This window comes from Peromyscus maniculatus, chromosome 6 (assembly GCF_049852395.1).
Source record: "Peromyscus maniculatus bairdii isolate BWxNUB_F1_BW_parent chromosome 6, HU_Pman_BW_mat_3.1, whole genome shotgun sequence".
NCBI lineage: Eukaryota > Metazoa > Chordata > Mammalia > Rodentia > Cricetidae > Peromyscus > Peromyscus maniculatus.
Genome location: NC_134857.1, coordinates 34150030 through 34177208, shown reverse-complemented (window position 1 = coordinate 34177208; position 27179 = coordinate 34150030). Strand labels below are relative to the sequence as shown.

At 49.1% G+C, this 27179-nt stretch overlaps 1 protein-coding gene across 2 annotated transcripts in view; it reads left to right on the top strand.

Moving 5' to 3' along the window:
- The window catches only part of Maml3 (mastermind like transcriptional coactivator 3), a 431258-nt gene extending 406012 nt beyond the window's left edge, over positions 1-25246 (top strand). The window contains exons 3-5 of one of the 2 annotated variants that reach the window (XM_015996364.3): positions 12909-13169; positions 18960-19041; positions 20366-25246. In XM_015996364.3, coding sequence (XP_015851850.1) covers positions 12909-13169; positions 18960-19041; positions 20366-21363 — 1341 coding nt within the window. In that variant the 3' untranslated portion in view covers positions 21364-25246. Of the gene's footprint in view, positions 1-12908; positions 13170-18956; positions 19042-20365 lie in introns of both variants that reach the window. The other variant, XM_006977587.4, reaches the window with a different exon arrangement.
- Positions 25247-27179: the final 1933 nt, after the last annotated feature.

Below are 27179 nucleotides of genomic sequence, written 5' to 3'. Positions count from 1 at the left end.
CTTCTAGCTCACATGTATGTGTGTGTGTATACATGTTTGTGTGTGTGTGTGTGTGTGTGTGTGTGTGTGTGTGTGTGTGTGTGTGTGTGTGTGTACAGGTTCACATGCACTTGTGTGTGTGCATATGGAGGCCCACAGTTGACATGGAGGATCTTCTTTGATCGCTTTCCACATTTTTTATTGAGGTGAGGTCTCTCAGGCGAACTCAGAACTTGGCAAATACAGCTAGTCAGCAAACTGGCTGGCCGGCTTGCTCTGGGGATCCTGTCTCCACCTTCCTGTTGCTGAAGCAGTAAGTGACCCAGGACACCCACCCAGCATCCATGTGGGCGCTGAGGACTCTAACACTGTGCCTCTTGCTTACAAGGCAGGTACTTTTCCCCTTGAACTATTTCCCCAGCCCATGCACTGAGCTGTTTAAGACTGGGAAGGACACAACACACTAGAATTATCTACCTTTTGTTTTACTTGTTTCATTTTGAGACAAGAGCCTCACTATGTAACACAGACTGACCTCAAACTGACGATCCTCCTGCCTCAGCCTCCCGAGTTACGGGATTACAGGCATGCGCCGCCACACCTCGGCCCACACTTCATCTTTGGTAGGGCTCACCATCTCTGCCAGCTCTCTGGTAATCACATGGGCGTCAGCAATGTGAAATGACAGACTAGGGGTGAGCATGAGGAGGCGGGGCTCAGTGGACCAGGAAGTGGCCTTTCTGTGATAGAGGCAGCAAAGCTTTACCAGATAATACCTGGCGGATAATGCCTTGCAAGGGGCTTGATTTATCCTTCTCAGTTTCCACAGTAAGACACCGGATTCACCCCACCGCTGGCCAGACCACCCCCAAGGGCCACCTCCCCATCCTTCTTGCCCACTGTCCTCCTCATCCAGCCCCAGCCTGATCTCTGCCCTGCCTGACACTTGCCAATCTTTGAGTGATGCATTTATCACCTTACTCTCTGAGAGCCTACCCTGGCTCCTGTTGCTCGTTGGTCACATCAGGTGTCCTGCCTGGCTGTGCCCAGGCCCGAGTGTGGCTAGTCATTCCCCCCACCCCACTGGCAAGGTTGGTTTCCCACATGCCCAGACAAACACCTCACCCTTGCCTTCCATTGGCTAACTCTTCTCTTCTCCTCCACTCAAATAGAAATCTACACGTCCATCTACACTCCCGGTCAAATGCTCTTTTATCCTTGAACTTGCTGTCAAGAAGAAGCAGAGGGTTTTCTGTCTCGTGCCAGGCCAGCTAGTCCTTGAGTCCAGTGTCCTGCTCGCCCCCACCCCCAGGCTGCATCTACTCACCATCCACCATTCCAACCATCATGCACCTCCTGGAAACTCTCATTGAGGTCCACATTTCTTCCCAAACTGTTTCTTATCCCATGTTGTCCCCAAGTCTCAAGGTTAAGAAAATGCCCAGGGAGACAGGAGAAATGGCTCAGCGGTTAAAAGCACTGCTTGTTCTTCCAGAGGTCCTGAGTTCAATTCCCAGCAACCACATGGTGGCTCACAACCATCTGTAATGAGGTCTGGTGCCCTCTTCTGGCCTGCAGGCACACATGCAGGATGAACACTGTACACAATAAATAAATAAATCTTTTTTTTTTTAAGTTTTATTCTTTAGATTCACCACATACGTATTTATAAAAATGCACCTTTCTTAGGGTAAGAATGACAGGACAAGGCACCATTTTAATTCTCTGGCGTGCAGGGGATATAGAGAACATATTAGTTGAAAGCTGGAAAGATGGCCCCGTGGGCAAAGTGCTTGCCTTGCCTTGCCTTGCCTTGCCTTGCGTGCGCAGGGACCTGAGTTCAATGCCCAGAACTCAGCTAATGTTCTTTAAAAGCTGGGCATGGTGGTACACACCAGAAGCCACATTAAAAAAAAAAATGTTAGGGACGGGCCAGCAGGTTATTTGCCACACAAGCCTAAAAACCTGTGTTTGATGCCTAGAACCTATGTAAAAATGGAAGTAGAGAGCCAGCTCCACAAAGTCGTCCACTGACTTACACACACACACACACACACACACACACACACACACACACACACACTTGTGTGTATGCATATAGAGGCCCACATATAATAATAAACACATAGATCAGTCAGGTGTGAGGTATCTATCTTAATCCCGGCACTGGAGACAGAGACAAGCAGATCCCTAGCGTTTGGTGACCCGGCCAGCCTCGCCAAAATTGGCAAGGTGAAGTTCTCGGTGACACCATACTTCAAGAAAACAAGGTGGACAGCTCCTGAGGAACAACACCCAGGGTTGTCCTTAGCCTGCTCCTACATGCACACACTTGAAGTCACACATATATGAACACACACAGAAGAACGTTAACTGATAAGAGACATAGAACATTCTGGTCAAGTGATAAGGCACACGCAGTGTAAAGTAGGAAAATGGATGTTATCTTTCAGTCTCAACCAGATGTCCCTGCACAGAGTATGTATAAAAAATAGAAGTTCAGCCGGGCGGTGGTGGCGCACACCTTTAATCCCAGCACTCGGGAGGCAGAGCCAGGTGGATCTCTGTGAGTTCGAGGCCAGCCTGGACTACCAAGTGAGTCCCAGGAAAGGCGCAAAGCTACACAGAGAAACCCTGTCTCGAAAAACCAAAAAAAAAAAAAAAAAAAAATAGAAGTTCAAAGGGTTTTACATGAGTAAAACCCAGAGTCAACCAGCCTTCTGCACCTACCCGCAGCTGCACCTGGCCCTAGGCCCACCCGGACATGTGCTCTGAGAAGCTGGTTCAAGCCCAAGATGTACACGTGTAAAAGACCAAGTCCAGATTTCCAGTGCCACCCTCCTCACGCCCACCCTGCTGCCCTATCCAGCTGTTCTTAGGGATGCTAGGAGGGTACCTGTGGCACTGTGAACATTTCCAGGGGTGACGAATTAAGTATTTATCCACGCCCCTAACAGAGCACCAACAGCATACCAAAGAAACAATGAACCAATGCGTTTAGTTAAGGGTACTTACGGGAGCAGGGGCAAGAGGGCTTTTAAGGCCCGTGGGCAACTTATGAGCAGCTCTTCCCCGGAAGAAATGTCTCTCACTTTCCCAGCAACAGAATATGTGTGTCCTCAAGAGGGGTCGGGCCTTGTAAGTCCCACCCGCTGCATAATGGATGTTAGCAGGTCCAATCCGGGGCATGTTACCTTCTGCTGATCACAGCTGCTGAGTTCAAGAGAGCAACCACCATGGCTTACCCAAAGGACCGGGGTCCACAGCAGCCGTCTCCTCAGCCTCGCGTGCTCAGGGAGTCTGCCTACAGATGGGTCCCCGCTGTCACGAGGCCCGCAGAGCAGGATGCCCTGACCGTCCTGCGGCAGTGTTTGGGGATTCAGTGGGTAGCTATGTGGAAGAAGCTGCTCTTAGATACTGAGAGCTAAGTCTCTTCAGCCGCTGTCCCCAGGCTGGCTGAGGAGGTTCAAGGCTTCCCTTTAAGCCCAGGACTCACCCAGCCTTGATACAGGAGCTTGGTCCCGCCTCAACTTGATATGCCATGCTTTGTTGACTCCCAAGCCTGCCCCCTTTCTGAAGGGAGGAGGAGAGGGTAGGGGAGTAGACAAGGGGGGGGGGGAGAACAAGAGGGGAGGAGGGAGGAGAAACTGTGGTTGGTATGTAAAATAAATGAAAAAATTTTTAATAAAAGATAATAATAATTGAAACTGGGAATGATGAAGCATGTCTTTAATTCCAGCACTCAGGAGGCAAAGGCAAGAGGATCTCTGTGAGCTGAGAGCCAGCCTGGTCTACATATCAAGTTCTAGGCCAGCCTAGGCTACACAGGGAGATATCAAGTTCTAGGCCAGCCTAGGCTACACAGGGAGACCTGTCTCAAAAAAACAAGTATAAGAGTTACTTATAATCCCTGACAATATTATGTGTGGCTAATGTTTCCGAGATTTTTGTTATTTCTTCTCTGTTGGCTGCATATTGTAAGCTTCCATGTGATTAGACAGTCCAAGAGGCATGATTTTTATTGACTGCCTCACATTCATGGTATGGATGTGCCATAATTTATTTAATCAAGCTGCTATTGTTGCACACTAATGAACTTTTAACCAATTTAGAGTTGCTTTGGTGGTGGAATTAAATGCAACAAAAGGATCAAAAGGACTCTATAATTTACATCAAAGGCAGAGGAAAAGCATAACTCTCCAAGTTGTGTTTCTACTGCAGGGAGGGATTGTAACTTTGGTCAAAGCACTGATAAGAAAAACTGGTATTTGGTTTTGTTGTTGGGTTTTTTGTTGTTGTTGTTGTTTTTGGTTTTTTATGCCCAAGAAAGTCCTTGAAAACCTGACCTTTCCCTTGGTGGTACACTCCCACATCTTCAGAGTACTGCCCACTTTAACCCTTTCCTTACTTGCAAGCAGAGGGCTTCGTGAGATGCTCAAAGAAGCAGTCTGTTTATAAGGACATCCTTTCCCCATACCTCACGTTGGTTTAGGCTAGACTTCATCATGCTCAGTTAGCTGAATTCAACAAACATTTAGCTTGTTGCACCTGTGCCTCTAATTGTGCTGGATGCTGGAGGAAAAAACACAGGCCTCTATCCTCAAGGAACAAAACACCCTGCCAGGAATGAGTCAGTAAGAAATCATCCTGCCAAGAAATTGTAACTTGTAAGCATTTGGAAAGTTGGAACTTTCTATTTTCCCATTTTGCAGAGTTTGACTTCCTAAGATATACTGTCATACGTATGCCATGATCAGGAGCATAAAGATGTGTTTTTGCATGCTAAGGAAAGGAGTGGGGAGATGTAAATGCAATTGTAAGATTAACATTAGTTACCTTGGAGTGCTATAAACAAGTATTGCCTCTTTTTTTTCTACTTTCCTACATTGCTTCTAAAACTTCTGTGATTGGGTGGGTGAGGGCAAAAGAATCAGTAAGACATGCCTGTTTTAAAGATTTTGGTTTAGATCACATACACATGTGTGTATCTGTGCATTGAGTGCAGGTGCCTGTGATGGCCAGATGGGGGCGCTGGATCACGTTGCTGAAGCTACTGGTGTTTGTGAACTGCCTGGTATGGCTGTGGGAACTGAATTTTGGTCCTCTGCAAGAACAATACCCACTCTTAGCTACTGAACCTTCTCTCCAGCCCAACATGAATGTTTTCAATATAGTCATCCCTCTGAATCTGGATTGGGGATTGGATCTAGGAAACACACGCCCCAATACAGCAAAAATCTGTGGATGCTCAAGTCCTTTATCCAAAATATCATGAGATATACATATGACCTACACAAACTTCCCATCTACTGTGATTCATCTCTAAATCACTTGTACTACCTTAAAAATGTAAACGCTTTGTAAATAGTTGTTAATGTTGTATTGTTTAGGGAATAATGACAAGAGAAAAGTCTGGTTGTGTAGCACATGGATGCAGTGTGTTTCAGACATTTTCAATATGGAGATGAAATGTGGCTACAACCTTTTGCTCTTTGGTGTGTAAGTAGACATCATTCTGCTCACTGAAATCCAGAAGGAAAACCAAGTTTACAGTCCTTGTCTCCTCTAGGATGGGGTGAGCACACGCTCACCCCATCCTAGAGGATGCACAACACGCTCAGGAAGCTCTGGCAACCTGAGTTCCATCCCAGCACCCAGGTTCTAAAAAGCTTGTAATCTCAGGTATGGGGAGGCAGAGGCAGCAGAGGCTGCTCAACCAGTCCTGACAAACCCATGAGTTCCAGGTTCAGTGAGAAACCCTGCTCAAAGGTTAACATAGAGAAAAATAGAGGAGTCAGTCCACATCAACCTTTGTCTCCCCCCCCCCGTGTGTGTGTGTGTGTGTGTGTGTGTGTGTGTACCTCTCTCTGAGAGAAAGCATGCTCCAGCAATAACAGTAATAACCAGAGGGTGGTTTTTATGTCATCAGGGTGTACAATCATGTGCCCATAGAGGATCTGAATTACTAGTCAGGTCTGTGGGTTCCTCCTAAGGAAAACAGCTTCTTGGTAGTAGAAGCAGCCCTTAGTTACTACTGTTTGAATGAAACACTTCCTAAATTGACAATCAGACTCTTAAAACTCAACTGTTTGGAGGATACATCCATCACACAAACAATAGTGGTCTTCCTATGTATACAGGCTAGCCTTCAACTTGTAATCCTCCTGCCTCTGCCTCCTAAGTTCTACTGTTACAAGCATGTGCCAGCACACCCAGATCAAAACAAACCTTTCAATGCAACCTTCTTGAAGAATCTTAGGAAACAGAAGTATTCGGGGGTGGCTGTTGGGGCTTTTCATGGGAGTTTGTTACAAGCTGCTTTCCAAAACCACAGTGAAAAAAAAAATATTCTTGAAAAAGAAAATTTGTACAAGTTTGCCACCATCCTGAGGCCATGCTTCTGCCCTGACACTTGATGGACTTCAGAGGGAACCCGGACTTTAATTTATTTTGTTTCATCTGCCCACTTATGGTTGAATGGCCTAATCTCCTGCCCTTTGTTTTTAAATGTCGAAGTTGATAACACGGAGACATCCAGATTTGGAGTCTCAGGCAACAATAAAAAAATGTCCTTCTTGTTCATATTTAGTTTCATTCTTTCATCCTTTGGTTCTAATAGTTTCTACCTTTTTATTCTGTGTCCGCCCTTCTCCCTTCCCATTGCTTCTGACTCCAGAGTCCTCCTGGGTGGTCTGCTCAATTAAGACCAGATGTATGTTTTGGTGGTAGAAAAGTTCAAATCCCAAAGATGCTGCCACCAGCTGCGGGATAATCAGACAAGTTCCTTAACCTCTCAGGGACATGTGCTTTCTAATCAACAAAATGAGTTTGATTACATAGGTAAATGCACCTAGCAGAGTGCTCTGCCGATGTCGGGTGCCTCAGACAAGTTCCTTATCATCTTCTATTGTGGCCCTGTGGTCTCCCCCTTATTTGAAGAACCCTTTTAAACTAAGGGGACATTCATCGAACAGTAGCTTTCTCTTGTGCTACCCTAGGGAAATTCAGGACATTCTTGGTGCTGTCCCTCAGCAAGGGACCACCCATCCCTTCGTCTTGGCTACCCTTCAGCTTCCAGAGCACAGATGAACTGGAATACTATCCTTCTAGGGAGAGTTACGATTCCTGGTTCCCTTGAGAATTCTTAGGTCCTCATGACAAATACCACTGACCTGACCAACCCTGAGCAGGGAGGGGGAGCTTTATTCTCAATGCAGAAGATTTTGCACTAAAACCAGAGCAGCCCTGCGCTCAGGCTTGATTTTGAAAATGCAAGTTTGCAATCAAATCAGGACCAGGCGGCAATCAGCCAGGATTACTCGCTCCAGTAATTCTTGAACTACTACAGGGTAGCCTGTCACCTGGAGAACTTGGTCTGATTCAGTGGGCCTGGTGGGGCCAGGAAATCTGCATTTCTGCCACGGTCTGGGGATGGGGGGAATGCTAATGTTGGGGAGCCTGGACCACACTTGAAGAAGCTGTATTCTTGCCCATTGCAGTACACAAATTGCTCCTCCAGAATGTGGAGGAGGTTTCACATCTGCTTAGCTTTTTTTATCTCCGAAGTTTTCATTGTCAATGGCCTCTTTTAAACGTGATTTTCATTTCAAGGGACTCTGGATAGAGACAAGATGGCCTGCCTGTGCCTCTGGGAGTCACAACCGGGGTCCTTTGGGTGATGGAATCATCCTGCTTGCTACTCACTGACATGAAAGTGGTACACCCTTGCTGGTCAGGTGTGACCTTAGCGCTCCCCTTCCATAGACCCCAGCCTTCTGAAACTTAAAACTTGTCTTTGTAGACAGCCTCCAAATTCTGGATATGAAATCTTTTGATATATAGAATTTAGTTAAAAATTCATTTGGCCCAAGGTTGGTTGAATTTTTTTTCTTTTATTACTTGCCCTAGTTCAGTGTGTGTGTGTGTGTGTGTGTGAGAGAGAGAGAGAGAGAGAGAGAGAGAGAGAGAGAGAGAGAGAGAGAGAGAGAGAGAGAGAGAGAATGAATTTGTTTTCTAGGCATCCTTTCTGTTTGCTTATTGATTTATTCCAACTCTTTCCTACCCACAACAGCCCTCCCTCTGTTCACGTGTCCTTTCATCCGGTGTTCTCCAGGCTACAGGCCCGGGTGGTGGCACCCGGCAATGTGCCCGCCCCAGAGCTCAAGGCTGAGTTTCTCAGGGGCCCCAGGGCACCCGCCCTGCCTAAGAGCTCCTGGTCTTTGTTAGGATCACCAGGCAGAGAGCGACTCTCTCGGGCCAGCCTGGAGCTGCTGGCACCACTCCTGCGCTCTTAGCCCGAGCCCCCTGAGGACTTGTAAGCAGATAGGCTGGAGTTGAAGAGGCTAAATTACGCCCCGGGGGACTTTTTAACGAAAACCCTAAATTTCATTTGGGCGACTGGTAGGCCACGCGGTTGCATAAAGTGAGCTGAGGTCCCTTCCTCCCTGCACAAGCTTTGTGCTGCTCTGGCTAGAGAAACCCTGTCCCCTACAACAGCGAGGTGCCCCTGGGTCTGGCCGCCACAGTACCCCAGCATCTCCTCCAGTTCCCAATCCTTCGGTTTCCTTCCACGTCCGCTTCCTGTCCCCCTCCCCAAGTCTCTCTCCCTCTGGCTGGAGAAAAGTCTGTAATAAGAAACCAGTTCGGTGTCAGTCGGAGAGTGGGGAAGGGAGAGAAGCCCCCCCCCAACTCCCCAAGATGCACGGCCACGGAGAGAGAACTCATTTTGTGCAAAGAGGGCCTTGAGCCACCAGGGAATTCCTGGATTGTCTCAGGCTGTCGTGTGTGATGTCCATCACGCCGTGCGAACACCATCTGCTCCGTATTATGCTCGCAGTTGCCAGGCTACCTGCTGTACGCAGTAACACTTGACTGCCTGGCTCCACGTCCGCAGCGCCGGCCCTGGCGGGGCGGGGCGGGGGACCGAGCCCTGATTAAGCCATCTGCGATGGGCGGGGGGCAGCGCGGGCTCCGCGCGAGGCCTGGAGTGCGGTCCCGGGCTCACACCGCCATCTGCTGGGCTGCAGGCAGAACAGCAGCTGCTCAAGAAGGTCCCCTGGGGCCACGTAGAGAAAAGGTTGAAATCCAGGCTCTCCTGGATCCAGGTACCCAGGATGCCGCACCCTGTCCCTCCTAGGAACCCACGATCTTCCATCCCCTCCGCATTTCTGGTCACTGTCACCCAAACGCTGCGTGTTCTTGAAAGGGGGAAAAAAATCCCTTCAGAGAAAGCAAGTTTCCCCACAAGTGGGTTTATAAATAAACAGCTGGCTGTTCGCTCGGAAGATATTTTTATCGCCTCTGATTTTTGAAGTCGGAAACTGCCTCTTTGGGGGAGGTTAGAGTGTTTTTTACACCCTCCTACCCCCTCTCTAGCCGTTAGAAAATTGTTAAGCTCTTGTCCCTGGAGCGGAAGGTGCGTGTGTAAGATACATTCTTTGGTTTTGATCTCTTTTTCCTCCCCTTATTCAACTGAAAAGTGAGAGTGTTTGGAGAGCCACGAAGATCTACGTAGCAAATTGGATGCGATGGGAAGAGACTGTATTAAGATTCTGGGTGGAAAGCAAGGGAGGTCGCTGGGCTGGAAGTAGTGAACAAACCAGTAATTAAAACTAAAAATACTGCATCATTTGGCTCCAAGGCATTACATGTCGCATGACGAAAGCTCACTCTGGTTTTCTCTAATTGCACAACCCAGTGTGTCCCCTCCTTAGAAACAAGAGCAGGGGCTTGCAATCCGAGAATTTGACAGGCTCTTTCTCATTAAGCCCTCTTAGAATTGAGGTTAAAAGAAGCTGTGTGGCATGAACAGCTGCCTGCACCAGCTCCGTTTGGGAAGCCAGTCACGGTGCGCCTTCACACTTTGGGACACCCACCTGTGTGCTTGTTGGGCACCCCCAAAAGATGTTGCATTTGGAAGGCAACGTTCTGGCCTTTGGGTCTCGTCGTCTGCATTGAGGACCCAAAGAACTTTGGAGACAGGACCATTTGGGGAATGAAAGTAACCCCAGAGTGATACCTTGACTGTGTCCACGGGGACAAAATGGGGCTGGATGTATGAACATCATCACCTCATTTGCCTCATTTACTTTCCCAGGGGAGAGAAGGCTGGGAAAGCAGGTTCTCCACCCCTGGGTACATTCCTCAGCTGTGCAGGGGGTCACACGGGCAAGAAAAATCTCAAAGTGCAGGAAGAGAAACAAAGCCAGCAAGAGCAACCTTTTCACAAACAAGCTAAGGAAGGTGTGGTCCTTGGATCTCATTTTCCCTTCAAATGTCTCTTCATCAAAACCAGGAAATAGTAAATAGACTGGACTACATGAAAGACAAACTGATATCTGTCCTGCTGGTTGGCCAGCCCCGCCCAGTGTCAGCCCCTTTGTGAAAGTGCCCTGTTGGTCAGCCATTTGTCTCTCAAGGTGGCGAGAAACAACTTGATCCTGGAGGAACGAGGGCTTAGAGACAGGTAGCCAGCAGAAACAAAGATAAGGGAACTCTCATGGACCTAGATCCCCGCAGCCAGGTTGAGCATCCATCTTTTAGCATAAGTCCTTTTATTAACATTAAAAATATTTCATAGCTCTCTACCTGACTGCAGAGAACAAGCATAAATAAAATCATTTATCGTGGATTATAGAGGCAGCTCGGCAGTTAAGAGTTAAACTGCTCTTCGAAGACCAGAGTTTCGTTCCCAGCACCCACATCAGGAGGCTCACAACTACCTGTAACGAGATTGGAGATTTAGCTTGGGGTTGGGATTAGCTCAGTGGTAGAGCACTTGCCTAGCAAGTGCAAGGCCCTGGGTTCGGTCCTCAGCTCTGGGTAGGTCCTCTGTGGGTGCCGGTACATAGGAACACATGCACACACATAATTTAGCCAACACTTACACACACAAAATACAACGCAGTGCATTTATGAGCAGCATCGTTCCTATTTAGTCTACAGGTTGTTCTGATATGTGAGCTTGGCACTGTGGACTCAGAGTTCAGAAAGGCCAGAGTGGAAAGAATACTGACTTATTAGACTCAAAGTCAGCACCCTGGTTCTCTTATGGACGGACCATCCTGTTACTGGGGTAGCCCAAGCTTTGCGAACTAACCATTATCTCCCCCAGCTCTTGTTTCTGGGGCAACAGAAGTGATATGCTTTGTCTTGCTCGTGCCGTTTTGTTTGGAGGCAGGGAGGCAGAGAGTCCAGACGTACAGGGTGTAGGTGGAACTTGGCCAGAAAGGACCACCTGCCTAGGTCAGCACCAAGCAAAGAGGAAGCAGGAGGACCAGCAAAGCCAGAATTATGGGGAATCTGCCCCAGAGAGGCAGACATAAGCTCATTTCTGTATTTTGAGAGGAAATTTTTAGCACGTTCAACCACATCTATGTAAAAACAGTAGCAACTCTAAAAGGGGGGGGGGGATATATTAAAATCCAGTTTGGGTTACACCTTAAAATAATGGTAGATATCCACATTGATTCTTCTTATTAGGCACCAGGAGAATATCTCAGGGTACGGCTATTCCTGTCCTTATGTGAATGCCATGTAAGTGGCGTATCTCTGTGCTCAGATAAGTTGCTTGACACCAGCGAACTAAAAGGACTGTCTCCACAGAACATTCTGACAGCATTAGCCATTGCCAGTTTGTTGATAGAAGTGTCTAGAAACTGAGTGTTGTGTCTACACACCTTCTGTGCCCATTAGCTTTTCCCCCTGGTAGCCTCCACTGTCCGGCTGCATAGACTTTCCTTCTGAGGGCATTCTCCACATATCCACTGGGCTCTGTGGGATTAGCTACTTACCCTCTTTCCTAAGGGTCAGTCCTTAAAAGTTGCTATCAGCTCTCCGACAAATAATTATAGAATCAAGAGTCCCAATCCAGTCCCGGTGCTGAAATTATCCCAGACACATGAGATGCAATTCTATTTTTAAAGAGATTAGGAGATTACATTGCTTTTAAAAATATAGACCTTCTCATTTCATATATATAACACGCTTTGATCACATTTCTTACTATTATCCTTTCGTGCCCCCCCTCCCCCCGCCACTGAACCCTTTCTCTTCCCAATCTTAAGATTATATAGATTTGGTCAGGTGTGGTAGCTTAGCACACAGGTGGCAGAGATGGGTGGGTCTCTTGAGTTTGAGGCTAGCCTGGTCTATAGAGGGAGTTTCAGGACAGCCAGAGTTACAGAGAAACCCTGTTTCAAAAAAACGAGAGAGAGAGAGAGAGAGAGAGAGAGAGAGAGAGAGAGAGAGAGAGAGAGAGAGAGAGGGGAGGGGAGGAGGGAGGGAGGGAGGGAGGGAGGGAGGGAGGGAGAAATAGCTTTGATCAAAAATAAAACATTTCAGTTCCTATTACCAAAAAACTGGCAGAATTTAAAATGCACCCACACACTCATGCACATACAAAAGCTGGTGTTTTGGTTAGATAGACTAACATCCACCATTGGGTCTGTTTGTCTGTGTATGCCTCTCACATTTACTAAGATGTTCGTTTTGGCAAAGTAGACAGTAAGGAGTAGGGTTATCAGGAAAGATAAGGATGGAAGCTACCTTTGAGACTTATGGTGAGCCCAGCCTGAGGGTTTATTTCCTTTCTTTAGAGAAATAGAACATTGAAATCCCAGTGGACAGCCACCATGCCATCCCATCGGAAACAGATGAATTGGCTTCCCATGTCCCAGACCCACTCACTCTCTGTTACTGCTACTATTCCCTGCCTCTGTGGAGACTCTCCAGTTCTCCTGTGGTGAGGCCAACAGGATGATTTTTATGGAGAATTACAAGATAGTTTTCTGGAGGTATAATGGGTACCACTCAGAAGCCCTGGAATCCCTCAGCTAGGACCTCTGCCCCATTCCCCTCCGAAGTTTCCCATGAAATGGCAGGAGGTGTCCCGGTAGAATTTCTAAATCGCTTTCTTTTGTTCCCTCTAGGAGCAGCACACAGTTGGTCTTCCCAGGACCACGGGCCCCATGCAGAGCTCTGTGCCCCCAGGGTCCAGCAGCATGGTCTCCGGAGCCAGTCCTGGGGGTCTCGGCTTTCTAGGCAGCCAGCCACAGGCAGCCATCATGAAGCAGATGCTAATGGACCAGCGGGCCCAGCTGATGGAGCATCAGAAGCAACAGTTCCTCCGGGAGCAGAGGCAGCAGCAGCAGCAGCAGCAGCAGCAACAGCAGCAGATCCTGGCGGAGCAGGTAGGTAACGCCCCCTCCTCCAAGGTGCGAGCCATCCATTCAGCTAGCATCTATTTGGCACCTGCTGTTTGTGAGGACGTCAACGTTGTCCCTGTCAAGACCCTCAGAGACTGGTCTCTCACGGGAGCGTAGAAGAACCTGTGGAATTTTCGCCTTTTCAATTAGCTAGGCTTTTCTCCCATAACGTTAGCCTATTCTTTAAAGACAGGCTTCCGCCGTCAATTGGAAGGCCTATTAACTGAAGACAGTTCTTCCATTCTTGCCTGACTCCTTTTCTCCTGACCGCTGGTGCAGGGGTCTTTATAACCAGCATGTGGTAGAGGCTAGCTCGCACTTACCGTAGGCCCCAACATTGCTAGCATTAAGCGAAATAGCAATAGTTCAAGGAATTTGTGAGCTGGGAAGATAGTTCAGCTGGTAAAGGGCTTGCCATGCACCCGTAGGACCTTGATTCACCGCCAGAAACCCTGTGTAAAGAGCCAGGCATGGCAGCGCTCCGCCATCACCACAGCAGGGGGGAGGTGGGGTCCTGGGGTTCCCTAGCCGGGGCCTGTCTCATAAGACAAGGCAGATGGTCCCTGAGCAATGAAACTCAGGGTTGGTGTCTCTCTCTCTCACTCTCTCTCTCTGTGTGTGTGTGTGTGTGTGTGTGTGTGTGAGAGAGAGAGAGAGAGAGAGAGAGAGAGAGAGAGAGAGAGAGAGAGAGAGAGAGAGAGAGAGAGAGAGAGAGAGAGAAACCCCAAATAACTCAGAAGGAAAGAGTGGAGAATTCTTCTGAATTGGTTGTAAATGGTAGGCCGGCAACAATACAACCAGGCACAGAACTACCAGGGAACTTGGACAGGGTCGTGGAAAGGGAGCAACTGGAGAAAGTCCTGACACCTTTCCCACAACTCAGGCAATCTGTGAGTGAAAGAAAGGCCCAGTACCAAGATGCCATCTTGACCCCAGGCCTCCTTGCCCACCCCAGCCATATAACTCCTCCAGCTCTGGAAGAAAGCCTTCCCTGCAGACCACCCTTGCAGGCTTTGTTTTGTTTTGAGAGATGCTGGTGCCTGATTTAGTGTTATCCCAAGGAACCACCCAGGTCTGTCCACAGGAGACCCCCCTGATGGCCCCTGTGGGGACCTGCTTAGGGCGTCTCACCCAGCAGGCTGGCTCTTCTGAATCACAGGTGTGAGGCTGTCCTGGGAAACCCAGGAACGCTTTGACGCTTGCTCACACTTGTTCCTAATAGAATTAGAATTTCGGAGTTTCCTCTCCAAGGCGCTGAGTAGGATCCAGGCACGTAAGGTCCCTACCCAGCAAGAAGAGCGGTTCCAAGTCCGAGCAGTCGCCCTCAGAAGAGAAAAGGGTGTGCTGTTGAGAGCACAGCTCGTTTCTGTTCCTCGCTCTTGCTTTTGTTCCTGAACGGCTCTGTAATTATCTCCCTCCTTACCAAGGTCAGTCAGCCACCTGGCAGCTATTGTACAAACAATCCTCCATCCCTCTCACCCTGCATAAGGTGTGTGACAAGGAGCTGTGCTAATATCTCTCCGGCAGTGATAAATGGAGCTGCTAAGGGACACTGGGCTTTGTAAATCTCTCCGCCACCAAACCCAGGACGTTTTCAGGTGTGCCTGGTGCCCTGAGAAATGATTTCTGATACATGTGCTGCGAGCAAGGCACAGAAGGAGTCAGGGTAAGCAGACAGAACTCATCTGTGCCCACCCAGGGGTGTGCTCGCAAGCGCCGCCGCCGCCTGCCCAGCCGAGCCCTGGGGAAGGAATAGAAAGGGAGATGGAAGATTGCAGGAGAGGTGTGTCAAACCCATGCCTGTGGACAAGGAGACGAGACAGAAACCCCTCAGAACCATGGCGAGATGGGACTACCTGGAAAACATGAAGGAAACAGGATGCTGTCTGAGTTGCCTTAGCAACTGGATGCACACATTAGGAGGGACCAAGTTGAAATCGCTTGGCTCAGGGTTGGGACTTGTCCATCCTTTCGCCGTTAATGTGATTTTGAACAAATAAATAAATCATGTAAGGCTGAAGAGATAGGTAAAATGCTTGCTAGAGAAGCATGCAGACCTGCATTGAATCCCAGGGGCAGTAGTGCCCATTTGTAATCACAACGCTCCTTCAGTGAGGTGGGAGAACACAGGGACCCTCAGAAGCTATCAGCCAGCTAGCTGATACATACAGAGACAAGCAAGAGACCCTATCTCAAACAAGATAGAAGGTAAGGATGAACAGCAGAGGTTGTCCTGTACCCTCCACATAAGTGCCCTGGCACGCACCACACACATATATACATTCTTGTGTGTGTGTGTGTGTGTGTGTGTGTGTGTGTGTGTGTGTGTGTGTGTTACGGGCACGCACGAGCTCACACACACCCACGAGCATGCATAATTTTTTAAAAAACAGTCTGTCATGCCGGGCGGTGGTGGCGCACGCCTTTAATCCCAGCACTCGGGAGGCAGAGCCAGGCGGATCTCTGTGAGTTCGAGGCCAGCCTGGGCTACCAAGTGAGTTCCAGGAAAGGAGCAAAGCTACTCAGAGAAACCCTGTCTCGAAAAACCAAAAAAAAAAAAAAAAAAAAAAAAAAAGTCTGTCTTCATCTAGCAGGTTAGGTTTGCATAATTTTCCTGTCTTAAAGATTACTTGAGACGATGGTATATCAATTCCTTAGGAAACCATATACACAAATGTGTGCGGGAATGGCTCTTAGGCTGCAGGGCAGCATTAGGGACTGCCGTGGAAAAGCTGCAGCCCCATGTGCCATCCATGCCAATGTTGATGTCTTGCCTGCCTGTGCCCTGAGTGTTGCTTAGGAGGACTCGGAGGACTTAGGTGACTCGGGCTCCTTGGTGGGATGGTCTCAGCTTTCCGCTTTGAGATTTCTTTGCTATTGCTGTTGGCAATGCAGGGGATGGAACCCAGGGCCTCACACATGGTAGGCAAGGGCACTGCTGCTGACCTGCACCCCAGCCCTGAGAGTAAGTACTGATTTTCACATCAGCACCGCACCCACTGTGGTTTTCTCAGTCTCTGCAACACTGAGCATGCACTTCCGGGTCTGAGAACAATGTCTTGGAAACGCTTGTGCTTCCTGAAAGCCCAGGTGAGGGGAAACAGAGTTGAGATCCTGCCTATCTTCAGGAACTCAGCTGACCTGGTGATGAGAACCAAGAAGGTTTAAAGCAGGTGGGGGCCGGGTGGTGGTGGCGCACACCTTTGATCCCAGCACTCAGGAGCAGAGCCAGGCGGATCTCTGTGAGTTCGAGGCCAGCCTGGGCTACAGAGATCCAGGACAGCCACCAAAACTACACCGAGAAATTCTGTCTCGGAAAAACAAAAAAAAAGCGGATGGGGACCAAGGCTAATGCCTTATTCTCAACAAGCGTGCAGCATGCCCGTCTCTTCCGTTCACGAGGGTTGAACAGAATGCCCCATTTGGGGTTTCAGATGAACAGTCCTGATTTTAAAGTTCCATCATTTACAGGTGGGAAGACTGAATCTGGGGAGGAGCCCTGTGGTTGGACCGAAATGGGAAGTAGAGAATCCTGACTCCCGGCCACACCCTAACCTGCTACAGACTTACTGCTTGCTCCCTGTAAATGAGGCAGTTAAACTTGTATACTAAATAGGAAATTTGATAAGGAGAAACTGTGTGTGTGTGTGTGTGTGTGTGTGTGTGTGTGTGTGTGTGTGTGTGTGTACATGGAAGCCATAGAGCCACCACAGGTAGGTAGCATTCTCTGGCACTGTCCACCTTGTTTATTAAGACAGAGAGTCTCTCCAGACCCATTGCTTTCGAAGCAGGCTAGACTGTTTGGCCAGAGAACCGCCTGCTTCTGCCTCTCCAGCCCTGGACTTACACCACGCCTGACTTTTTTTTTTTTCAACCTGGGCTCTAGGACTCGAACTCAGGGCCTCGGCTTCTGAGGCAGTTCATTACTTCGCTGGCTCAGCTGTCTCCCCAGGCCAGGAGAAACTTTTAAAAGCTCAACTTGCTCTCAATAATGTCCTTGCATTACTGCCTGAACGGTTTGCATGGTTTCTGGCCTACACTCATAATGGTCTCTGCATTGATTCATCTCTTTTTGTGTAGAATCCTATGGTAGACGCACAGGCTGGGGTCAACAGGGCAGAGGCTGTTCTGGTTTGTTTGTTTGTTTGTTTGTTTGTTTGTTTGTTTTCCTCTGGATGCCAGGATGCTGGCTGGCATTTTAGAGGAAAGGAAAGAAAAACAGAACATTACAGACCTGCCCAGGAACAAACATGAGAGAGAAAACAGAAGCAAACATGTGTGGTAAGAAGTAGCCAGTGCGTGTTGTTTTTATAATGAGCTCTCTAAAGAGCGGGGGATCTGCTTGCACGTTCTTTTTGGCCCTCACCGATGAAAAGTACTTAATGAATATTCAGCAGCTGCCGGAAAGAGGTTAAGCTGCGGCGTCGAAGGTCACGTGGGACTTGATGGCCAACCGAGAACTCAAAGCCTCAGTCCCTGCTCCCTCCCCCTGCCCTGTGTCTCTTGCCTTTGCATATGATAATGATCGAACAGCCTGCCCAGCATGTTGGTAATGAGGCTTGTGGCGCAGAATCCCCAGGAGCCGAAGGGGAAAGACTAAAAGGCGGGCCTCCGACTCCTAGAGTAGGTGGACTTCTACATGTCTGCTTCAGAGCAGCAAATTCGGAGGTTTTTTGTGGGCGGTGTTGTTGTTTCTCGAGACAGGGTTTCTCTGTGTAGTTTTGTTGCCTGCCCTGGAACTCGCTCTGTAGACCAGGCTGGCCTTGAACTCACAGAGATCCACCTGCCTCTGCCTCCTGAGTGCTGGGATTGACGGCATGCACCACCAATGCTCAGCCAAATTCAGATTATTTTACTTATAGACATGTATTGTACAGGTGGTATGACTTCATGGGAATAAGACTAACATGTGTGTGTGTGTGATTAGCCTGTATATGTGCATATGTACATATATAATACATACATATGTATGTGTGTGATATATATACATGCACACACACACACACACACACACGTGTGTGTGTTTGTGTGTGTGTGTGTGTGTGTGTGTGTGTGTATCCCAAGGAGCCTATCTTTCTGTACCCACAGCATCTACTGAGGTCACTAAAAGGTTGTAGCTTGTCCCTTCGAGCCAGGTCCACACCATGCTAAGGAAAGCAGTCATACTGATGCCGGAAAATCAGAGTTAAAATTGCTTTGCTTGGTGCACAAGCCAGCAAGCCAAACATCAGAAATGCAGCAAATACCAGCAGAAGATACGTCACCGCAGTGATATCGGCAGCAGCCCCAGGCTAGAAACACCCTCAATGACTGTCCCTAGGAGAATTAGTAAACTGTGGTGTGTCTGTGTGATAGAACACTAGTCCGTAGTGAAGGTACCCACACAGCTCAGCATGAGGAGTCAGTCTTAGGAGAAATGGAAACGTCAAGCACAGAATCCTCAGAGAAGTTCAAATGCAGCAATCATGTCTGTGTGGTTCAAAGTTAAGTTGATGGTGCTCTGGGTCAAGGGAAAGGAATGATTGGGGCTTCTGGCAGCATCTGTTTCTGGATTTGAGGGTGAGACCCGTTTTTCTAGGTGTTTCTACTTTGTAAAAATCCACTCACTTGTTTACTTTACTCAGCCCTTGCCTATACACATGTTGTTTTCCCACACAAAGCTTAGTTTTGGGGAAAAATAATAAACAGCCTGCCTTCATCCAAGCTGGCAGGTGCTCGACTGTGTTCTCTCCCCGTCTCACCTCCGGCTTCTCTTGTCTCCTGTCACCCTAGCAGATACAGCAGTCACATCTGCCCCGCCAGCACCTCCAGCAACAGCGGACTCCGTACCCAGTGCAGCAGGTCAACCAGTTCCAAGGTGAGGCCACTGTGTCCCTGCTGGCCCTGACGCCCCAAGTGAGGTGTGTGCAGACCCGCGGCCAGCGCAGTGCTCTCCGGGCGCTATTTCAACCTGAGTAGTAACCAGCTAACCTAATAACTGGTGAACTGAGAAGAACAAGAGTGAAGGATTCCCGGAGGACCCCTCCACTGCTTGCTGATCCTTGGTGGTCACAGAGAAGGTCTAGCCAGCCCAGGGTGCAGTGTAGTAGAAAGACTCAGACCGCTCTCCACAGTCGAGGCTACAGAGTGTTTTGATAGTTGAACAACCTGTAAGGACAAGCTAGTGCTTGTCGGCCCCAGTATCAGTCCTGTTTGCATGGCTAGACAGTCATCTTAGTGAGGGAGGAGAGGGGAGGGGAGGGAGGGAAGGGGTACAGAGTGGTTGCCAATCCAAAAGGGTAGGCTTCTCTACAGAAAGACATGAGATTCTTTGCCAAGTAACAAGAGACAGGATGGCTTCTTTTTCTAGCTGCAGACAGACACAAGCCAAATGAGTCAGAGACACTAGAGCTCATGGAGAGCTACAAGGTGGATCTGAAGCATGCCTCATTGGTCAGATAGCTTGTAGGCAGCGGTAATGACCTTCTACCTCAGATCCTACTAAAGTCTTAAAAGGAAAAAAAAAAACAGTCAAATGGAGACTTCATTGAACGGATTCTCTACTGAACTGAATTCCACTTCACAAGAGACTATGTGGTGAACAGACATTATTTACTCTTCCTCTTCTCTTCATCCTCCTCCTCCTCCTCCTCCTTTCTGAGCCAGAATCCCACTCTATGCTTTAGGCCAACCTGGAGTTCACTCTGTAGCCCAAGCCTGGGCTCTCAATCCTCATTCCTCCCTGTCTTCCCAGTTGAGAGGCTTACAGGTACGTATCACCACACTCAGCTTAGCCCATGGTACATTGTCCTAACACCCGAAGAGATGGTATCCCACTGACTTGATGGCAGAGTATCCAAAATAGGAAATGACTTGCATTGTGAACGTGAACAAACAGAACACCGGGGTATGACCTCAATTTTCTGTGTCTATTTAAATATAAATAAGAGTTGGCAGGGATCTTCTCCGGATGCTGGGATTCAGGTGACTTTAATTTCTGACTTTGTACTTTTCAATACTTTGCAAAATTTTCACAACTCGCATGTTCTAATCATTTAAGTAATGACCTTTTCTGAAGATTTATTATTGCAGTAGATCATTTCATATACAGGACTGACATTCCCCAGGAAAATTCTAGCAACATCTTACAACACACTGATACAGAGAACAGTGGGTGATAGCTGTTCTTTCTTTCCCTGTAGGTTCACCCCAGGACATAGCAGCCGTGAGAAACCAGGCAGCCCTCCAGAGCATGCGAACGTCGAGGTTGATGGCACAGAACGCAGGCATGATGGGAATGGGACCCTCCCAGAACCCAGGGACAATGGCCACGGCAGCAGCCCAGTCAGAGATAGGACTGGCTCCTTATAGTGCCCCTCCAACCAGCCAACCAGGAATGTACAACATGAGCACAGGAATGACCCAAATGTTGCAGCATCCTAACCAAAGTGGCATGAACATCCCACACAACCAAGCCCAGGGACCCAGGCAGCCTGCCTCTGGACAAGGGGTAGGCATGGTGAGTGGCTTCGGGCAGAGCATGCTGGTGAACTCGGCTCTTTCCCAGCAGCACCAGCAGTTGAAAGGACCCGTGGGCCAGGCCTTGCCAAGGCCCCAAGGCCCACCAAGGCTTCAGAGTGTCATGGGAAGCGTCCAACAAGGAGCGCAAAGCTGGCAGCAGAGAGGCTTGCAGGGCGTGCCCGGGAGGACGAGTGGGGAGTTGGGACCATTCAACAATGGCGCCAGCTACCCACTTCAAGCTGGTCAGCCAAGACTGACCAAACAACACTTCCCACAGGGACTGAGCCAGTCAGTCCTGGACGCTAACACTGGCACCGTGAGAACCCTCAATCCAGCGGCCATGGGCCGTCAGATGATGCCACCACTCACAGGGCAGCAAGGTACCAGCCAGGTGAGGCCACTGGTCATGTCTGGTCTGAGCCAGGGTGTCCCTGGCATGGCGACATTCAGCCAGCCCCCAGCGCAGCAGCAGATGGCGGGCGGAAGCTTTGCCGCAAGCAACCAGGGCCAGGCCTATGAGCGGAACCCCGCTCAGGACATGTCATACAATTACGGTGGTGAGGGTGCTGGAGCTTCGTTCCCCAGCCTCCCAGACAGTACAGACCTCGTGGACTCCATCATCAAAGGTGGCCCAGGGGATGAGTGGATGCAAGAGCTTGATGAGCTGTTTAACCCCTAGTCAGAAGGGGCCCCAGAGCTGCAATGGTGGAAGCCTCCCAGGCGAGAAAGAAACAGGATGGTGCCCCATCCTTGTTTTTTGTTTTTTTGACCCACGTAAACTGAGAAAAACGACAGCTGGCTGACAGTGGAAGGTCCAGGTGTCGACCCCCCAGCTCCGTGGGCCTTCATCCCACCTGCCTTCCAAAGAGCAACCAAGTAGAGAGGCCGCACAGATACCTGCTTGCAGAGAAGGGATGTGAAGAGCAGGTGGGTAAGCCGAGGCAGCAAGTTCCTCTGCTAAGCACCCCTGGGACCTACTGGTCCAGAAAGTGTTGTTCCAGCCCAGAGGGACGACGGCCCAAGAGGAGGTCTCCTTAGACCTTCTTCCTGCCTCAGGTCCCGAGACCTCAGAGACGGAACCTCAGCCAGAGAAAGCCCAGCAGAGGATGCTGGGAGACATACAGGCCATGTGCATAGGTCAGAAACGCTCTGAATGCTGGATGGAAGGAGTTGTATTCTTCTAGATGTGTTCCTGGATGCGGAGGCAGGAACAAGGAACAGTAAGCTCGCCTGAGCTGGCCCAAGTGAGACAAGCAAGGGTCCTGCAGGTCTGTCCATCTCCTGCCCAGCGATGACCCTCAGGGATGGTGTAAGGTGTTGCTGCCAGCTCCCTCAGCGGGATAGACAGCGATGCTTGAGAAGGGCCCATCAGGTAGCCCGGAAGGTCAGCTTCTGCCAGCGGCCATGGCGGCCACCACTCTAGGTTGCACTGAGATTCCCGGAGTCCCCATCCGATTTGACACGCCTAGCTAGTCTTCATCTGTTTGTGGCCATAGGGTGGAAAGACCCCTGCTGAAGTCAGGGTCTGCCAGCTCAGCGCCTCCCTCCCTCACCACGGCCTCTGCTCCTCCTGGCCTCTGTGCCAGCCAGGCTTCACTTCTCCCTCCAGACTACCCAGGAGGTGAAGCACCCACCCGGGGCAAAGGCAGAGTCAAAGCCAGAAGACTTCCCACCGCGTCTGGCGTACCAAGGTCTCCCCGGGAGCCAAGTGGTTCATAGGAGTCACACCCATACTTCTGCTATCCCCGGGGAAGAATGGCCTGAAGATCCCCGCTCTTTCACGTGGTGGGAACGGGGACTCTCGGGAACCAGTCTTGCGTATCATCACAAAGGCGAATATCAAATGCTAGCGATGGAAAAGCTGAAAAGTCAGAACTCCATCCTACCAACATGGATGCTACAGAGAGGGAGACGTGGTCCCCGTGCTGAAGGCAATCTGCTTCAAAAGCTGTGCCGCGGGTCTCTTGGTCACTCACACATACCTGCCCGAAGTGAAAACCAAGACGGAGTTAACAGCCTCCATGGTCACAAGCCTTGTTTCTTGCCCTTTCCTCCCCTCCCACAATCCCGTCTTGGAGGTCAAGTGGCGTTTTTCCATGGTGTTTACTGTTCATCGAACCACACAAATGCCCGTGTACAGACACACACACACACACACACACACACACACACACGTCCTACAAACTGGCTTCCTCCCATGTCTTCACATACATCTTACTACAGAGAACCAGAGCCTGTGGGGACTGCACCGGCCGTACCCAAGGAAGTCCGGAGAAGGTGCGCTGCAGTGGAAAGCTGAGGCGGACACTGTGGCTCTCTTCTCCGGATCCCGAGAGTTCCAGACCTGCTCTGACAGGAAGTGGAGCCGGAGGCACCAGGGAGAGGAGGAGCTGTGCACCTCTCCAAAGAGGTGGTGGCAGGAGGACTGTGAACTCCCAGAATGGGGAGGCACTGCCACTAGGGAGACTTGACTGAAAGCCAAAAAATAAAAATAAAATAGTGACGTGAGAAAACAGAACACAGATGTATCACCTTTTCCTGCCGGGTGACAGGAAAGAAACGGATAAGCAATGAGGAGACACCAGAGGTGCAGGGAGTGGGCTCCATCGTCCCGTAAAAGCCTCCTGCAAGTGCTCGGCCCGAGGACCAACCACTAGAGCGGTAGATTTTAATGAGGTCATTTGTTTTGTTTTACTAAGGTGCTGATGTATATGTAATGTCTAAAAAAAAAAAAAAAGTTATTTGTACATAAGTTTTTACAATGCTACAGATATCACTGGGTCTACTATATGTAAAAAGTATACATATAAATATATATATATATATAATGTTTGTTTAAAATAGAGTATTTTTATTTCCTCCCTAACTCATCATCGAAGAGGTGGTATCACACTTCAGGTGACATCTAATTACTGGCTTATACTGTCTGACCTACGGCAACTTCCTCCACTTTATTCAGACTTTTCTAATCTTCTGTTTTTACTTTGTACATCAAGCCTTGCTCATTTCCTTTAAGGAATGTACAGAACTCTGGAATACAGAAGTGAAGCAATTTGACATACCACTTTTAAAGAAAAAGCAACCAACGGACATAAAGTGTCACTCTCTGAATTGAGCCATAGCATAGTTCCCTTTAGGATCCTCTCCCCACCCGGTGTCAGCGTAAGCAGATGTATATCATTCCCGGGGTTCAGTGGACTAACTACAGGTTCCTTTCTAGGAATTGTGGTGTCGTTCTTTAAACAATTATTTAACCGTAGAAATCAATCACTCTCAAGCCTTTTTAATTCAACCACACAAGCAAGACTTTCTAAATTTCCTAGAGCACCCTGAGGGATGTGGTGAAAGGGGGGGGGGGAGGTCCAACACGATGAAGTCAGTTTATAGAACCAGGACCAGAACAAAACTAGCTCAGCCAGAGCATTTAGAAAATCGTGGAGCCAGCTGGTCAGGTAAAGGCACTTGCCACCAAGCCTGATGACCTGGGTTCAATCCCTGGAACCCACAGGGTGGAAGGAGAGAACTGACCCCCCCCCCCAGTTGTCCTTTGACCTCTATATGAGCTCGGTGGCTCATGTGCACAGCTCCATGGCTCATGGCTCACACAGACAAAACACACAAATAAATATGTAAAGATATATTGAAAGGAAAATGGATAGTAAAAATTTGATGGAAAGAAATTGGAATGTGCTAGGGAGAAACAATCCAGCCGTCTTACCCCCTGTAAGGGGCAGTTTGGACGCCTCCACTTCCCTGTGTCCCTCTGCTAGCCCACAGCGCAGCTGTCAGAGCAGGGTCTGACCCAGCTTTTCCTGCACCCACCCTGAGCTGGAAGTGCTTCAAGTGCATACTCTTCTAACTCTAGCCAGTAACTCGCTGCTGCGGGATAATAAACGGCCAGTGACTTGTCTGGACAAACTCTAAGGCTGTGTGACGCTCTGGCGCGCTGTGGGATCAGGCAGAGGCTGGGGCATGGCTTCCACTTGCCCCCTTGCTTGATTTCTTCCCGTCTGTTCCTCTCTCTTTGATTTCCTCCTCCTTCAAGCCCTTCATTAACATATCGCATACACGGATCCATTTCTCCACTCTGAGCAGACCTGCCCTTAAGATACCCCGTTAAACTTCAAACACAGTAAAATGACATACATGTTTCAAAACTCTTGAGATAAGCAGAAAATAGAAAACGGTTCCAAAACAAAGGTGAGTTTTGATACACATAACTCAAGAGAAGGAATGGACTTGACCGTGGAAGAAGAGGCTAGCCTGAGCCACAGTGGGCTGTGCTTCCAGGGTGTCTGACAGTACTGTGGAAAGTGTCCTGCCGCCGGGCTGGCCCCTGCATGGGCTCAGACTCCCCAGATAACAGGATGGTAAAAGTGAATCTGCTTTGGTTGGAAAGGGAACGAGAGAGGGAGTTGACAACAGTGTAAAATCACCACGAAGCTCTGAGAATGCTGACTCCTCCTTTAAAATTTATACTAAGATCTGTTGGGCGCCGGACGAGTGGACACCTTTCTTCTTTAAAGAGAAATAAATAAATTTATAATTTTATTAAGATAAAACTGAATGTGTGGTATGAAGTTCGTGTTCAAACACTTTCACAGGCACCTCTCATGTGCCTAAGAGGATTCTACAAGATGATTTGTAGCTGCCAGTCTAGACGATGCCCAGAACTGGTGGACCTTAAGAGTCAGGGCAGTATTTGGGGTGGGGCCAGGGCTCCAGCTGACTCGTAACATTTTTGTGTGTCAAGGACCAATGTGAAAGTCTCCTGAGACCAGGGCAGACACTAACAAGCCACGGGGTGGCCATCAAACCCCTTGCCATAGCAGCAACCACCCCTGGGCACAGCACACACCCTCCCCTGTCCCCTCCACCGCAGGCATGGCAGCTGTCATTGGCACCATGAGACTTCAAGTCTACCTTTCTCCTTCCGATGTGTGGTTCCTATCCAAGTGATGGCAGTTCTGTCCTGCTGGTCCAGCTTTGTGCTCTCTTGTTGGGCATCACACACACACACACACACACACACACACACACACACACACACACACACACACCTTTAATCCCAGCAGAAGCAAGTGGAGCTCCTTGAGTGTGAGGCTACCTGGTTGACACAGGAAAACCCTGTTCCAAAAATAAATGTTTCCTGTGTGTGGTCTTCTGGTGTTAAGAGGTCCCAGAGCAGTCTGTACCATGAGGGGACAAAGAGGCAGCTTTTCTAGATTTCCCAGGAAGTCACTGGGCATATGAGACATGTGCAACTTCTTCGTGGATTAAGAAGTGTTCCCAGACTCAGGTGAGTTGTTTCAAGGACTGTGTCTGAGAAAGGGGGATCTGGGAATAGGGGACAAATGGTGTGGTACTTTTCTTATTAGTGATATTTTGGGGTCCAACCTTGGAAACAAAGCAGGAGAAAGTTCCCTGGGAAGGAACAAGATTGTAATATGTGACCCACATCTTAGCTTCTCAGTTTCTTTTTGATTTATTGTCTTCTTTTCATCCTCCCTCTCCCTCTCCCTCCCTCTCTCCCTCCTCCTCCCCTTCCCTCTCCCCCTCTCCCTTCCCCTCCCCTTCTCTCTTTTGCTCAGTTCAAAGGCCGTGAGATTCTCAGTGATATCCTGTGCCCAGCGGCCACAGATGCCCATCCCACTTCAGATAATAAGCAGGAGTTTCTGCGGCTTCTGTGTCCTCAGGGCCCTTGTGTCTCCGCCCATCACAGGTCATCAAGGACAGACCAACAGTAATGGGTCCCGCAAAGCCACTATGTCCCCCATCGCGTCTCTAACAGAGCAAAAGAAAGGCCCAGCGATGGAAAACCTGATTGTTTGCTTGCTTGTTTCAACTGCTCTCTAAGATTTTAAAACTTGGAACACCTCCAAATCATCAGGGAAGCAGAGAGAGTGTCCCCACACTCATCAACTCAGTTTAACCCTAGCTAATACTTTGCCATGAGTACTTCTCATGCAGAATTTGGGGAGCACTTCAAAGCAAATCCTGTGCCCGTGACCACTCCCCACTGGGCACGCAGCATGCCATGGCAGAGAACATTCTCTGCCCTAACCACAGTGTCATTAAAACACCTACAACAGTTAGCGTGTGTTTCCTCCTCGTTTCTATTCTTAGTCCACAGCACATCCAAGTAGCGGCAGCCGCCTCACGAAGCTCTTCCATGGCTACCCTTTTTTTCTCTATCCAGGGTTTGTCAAGGATCTCTCTGCCCTTCGGTCTTCTCTCCTCCTAAGACTTCTCTGGTAGACGAAAGGAGGGCCTTTTCTGCCCCCGTCCTCGTGACATTGTTTTCAGGTAATGAATCTGATTTCCAAGTGTAAAACTGGTCAGATTTACTAATCAAAACATGTAAGTACCACTGTCAGGCTGCTGAGCAGACACTACCTGCCCGGCACTGGGAAGGCTGGGCCAGATGGATCCTGAAATCAAGGACAGCCTGAAATCCTGTCTCAACAACAACAACAACACAAAAACATCTCTTTG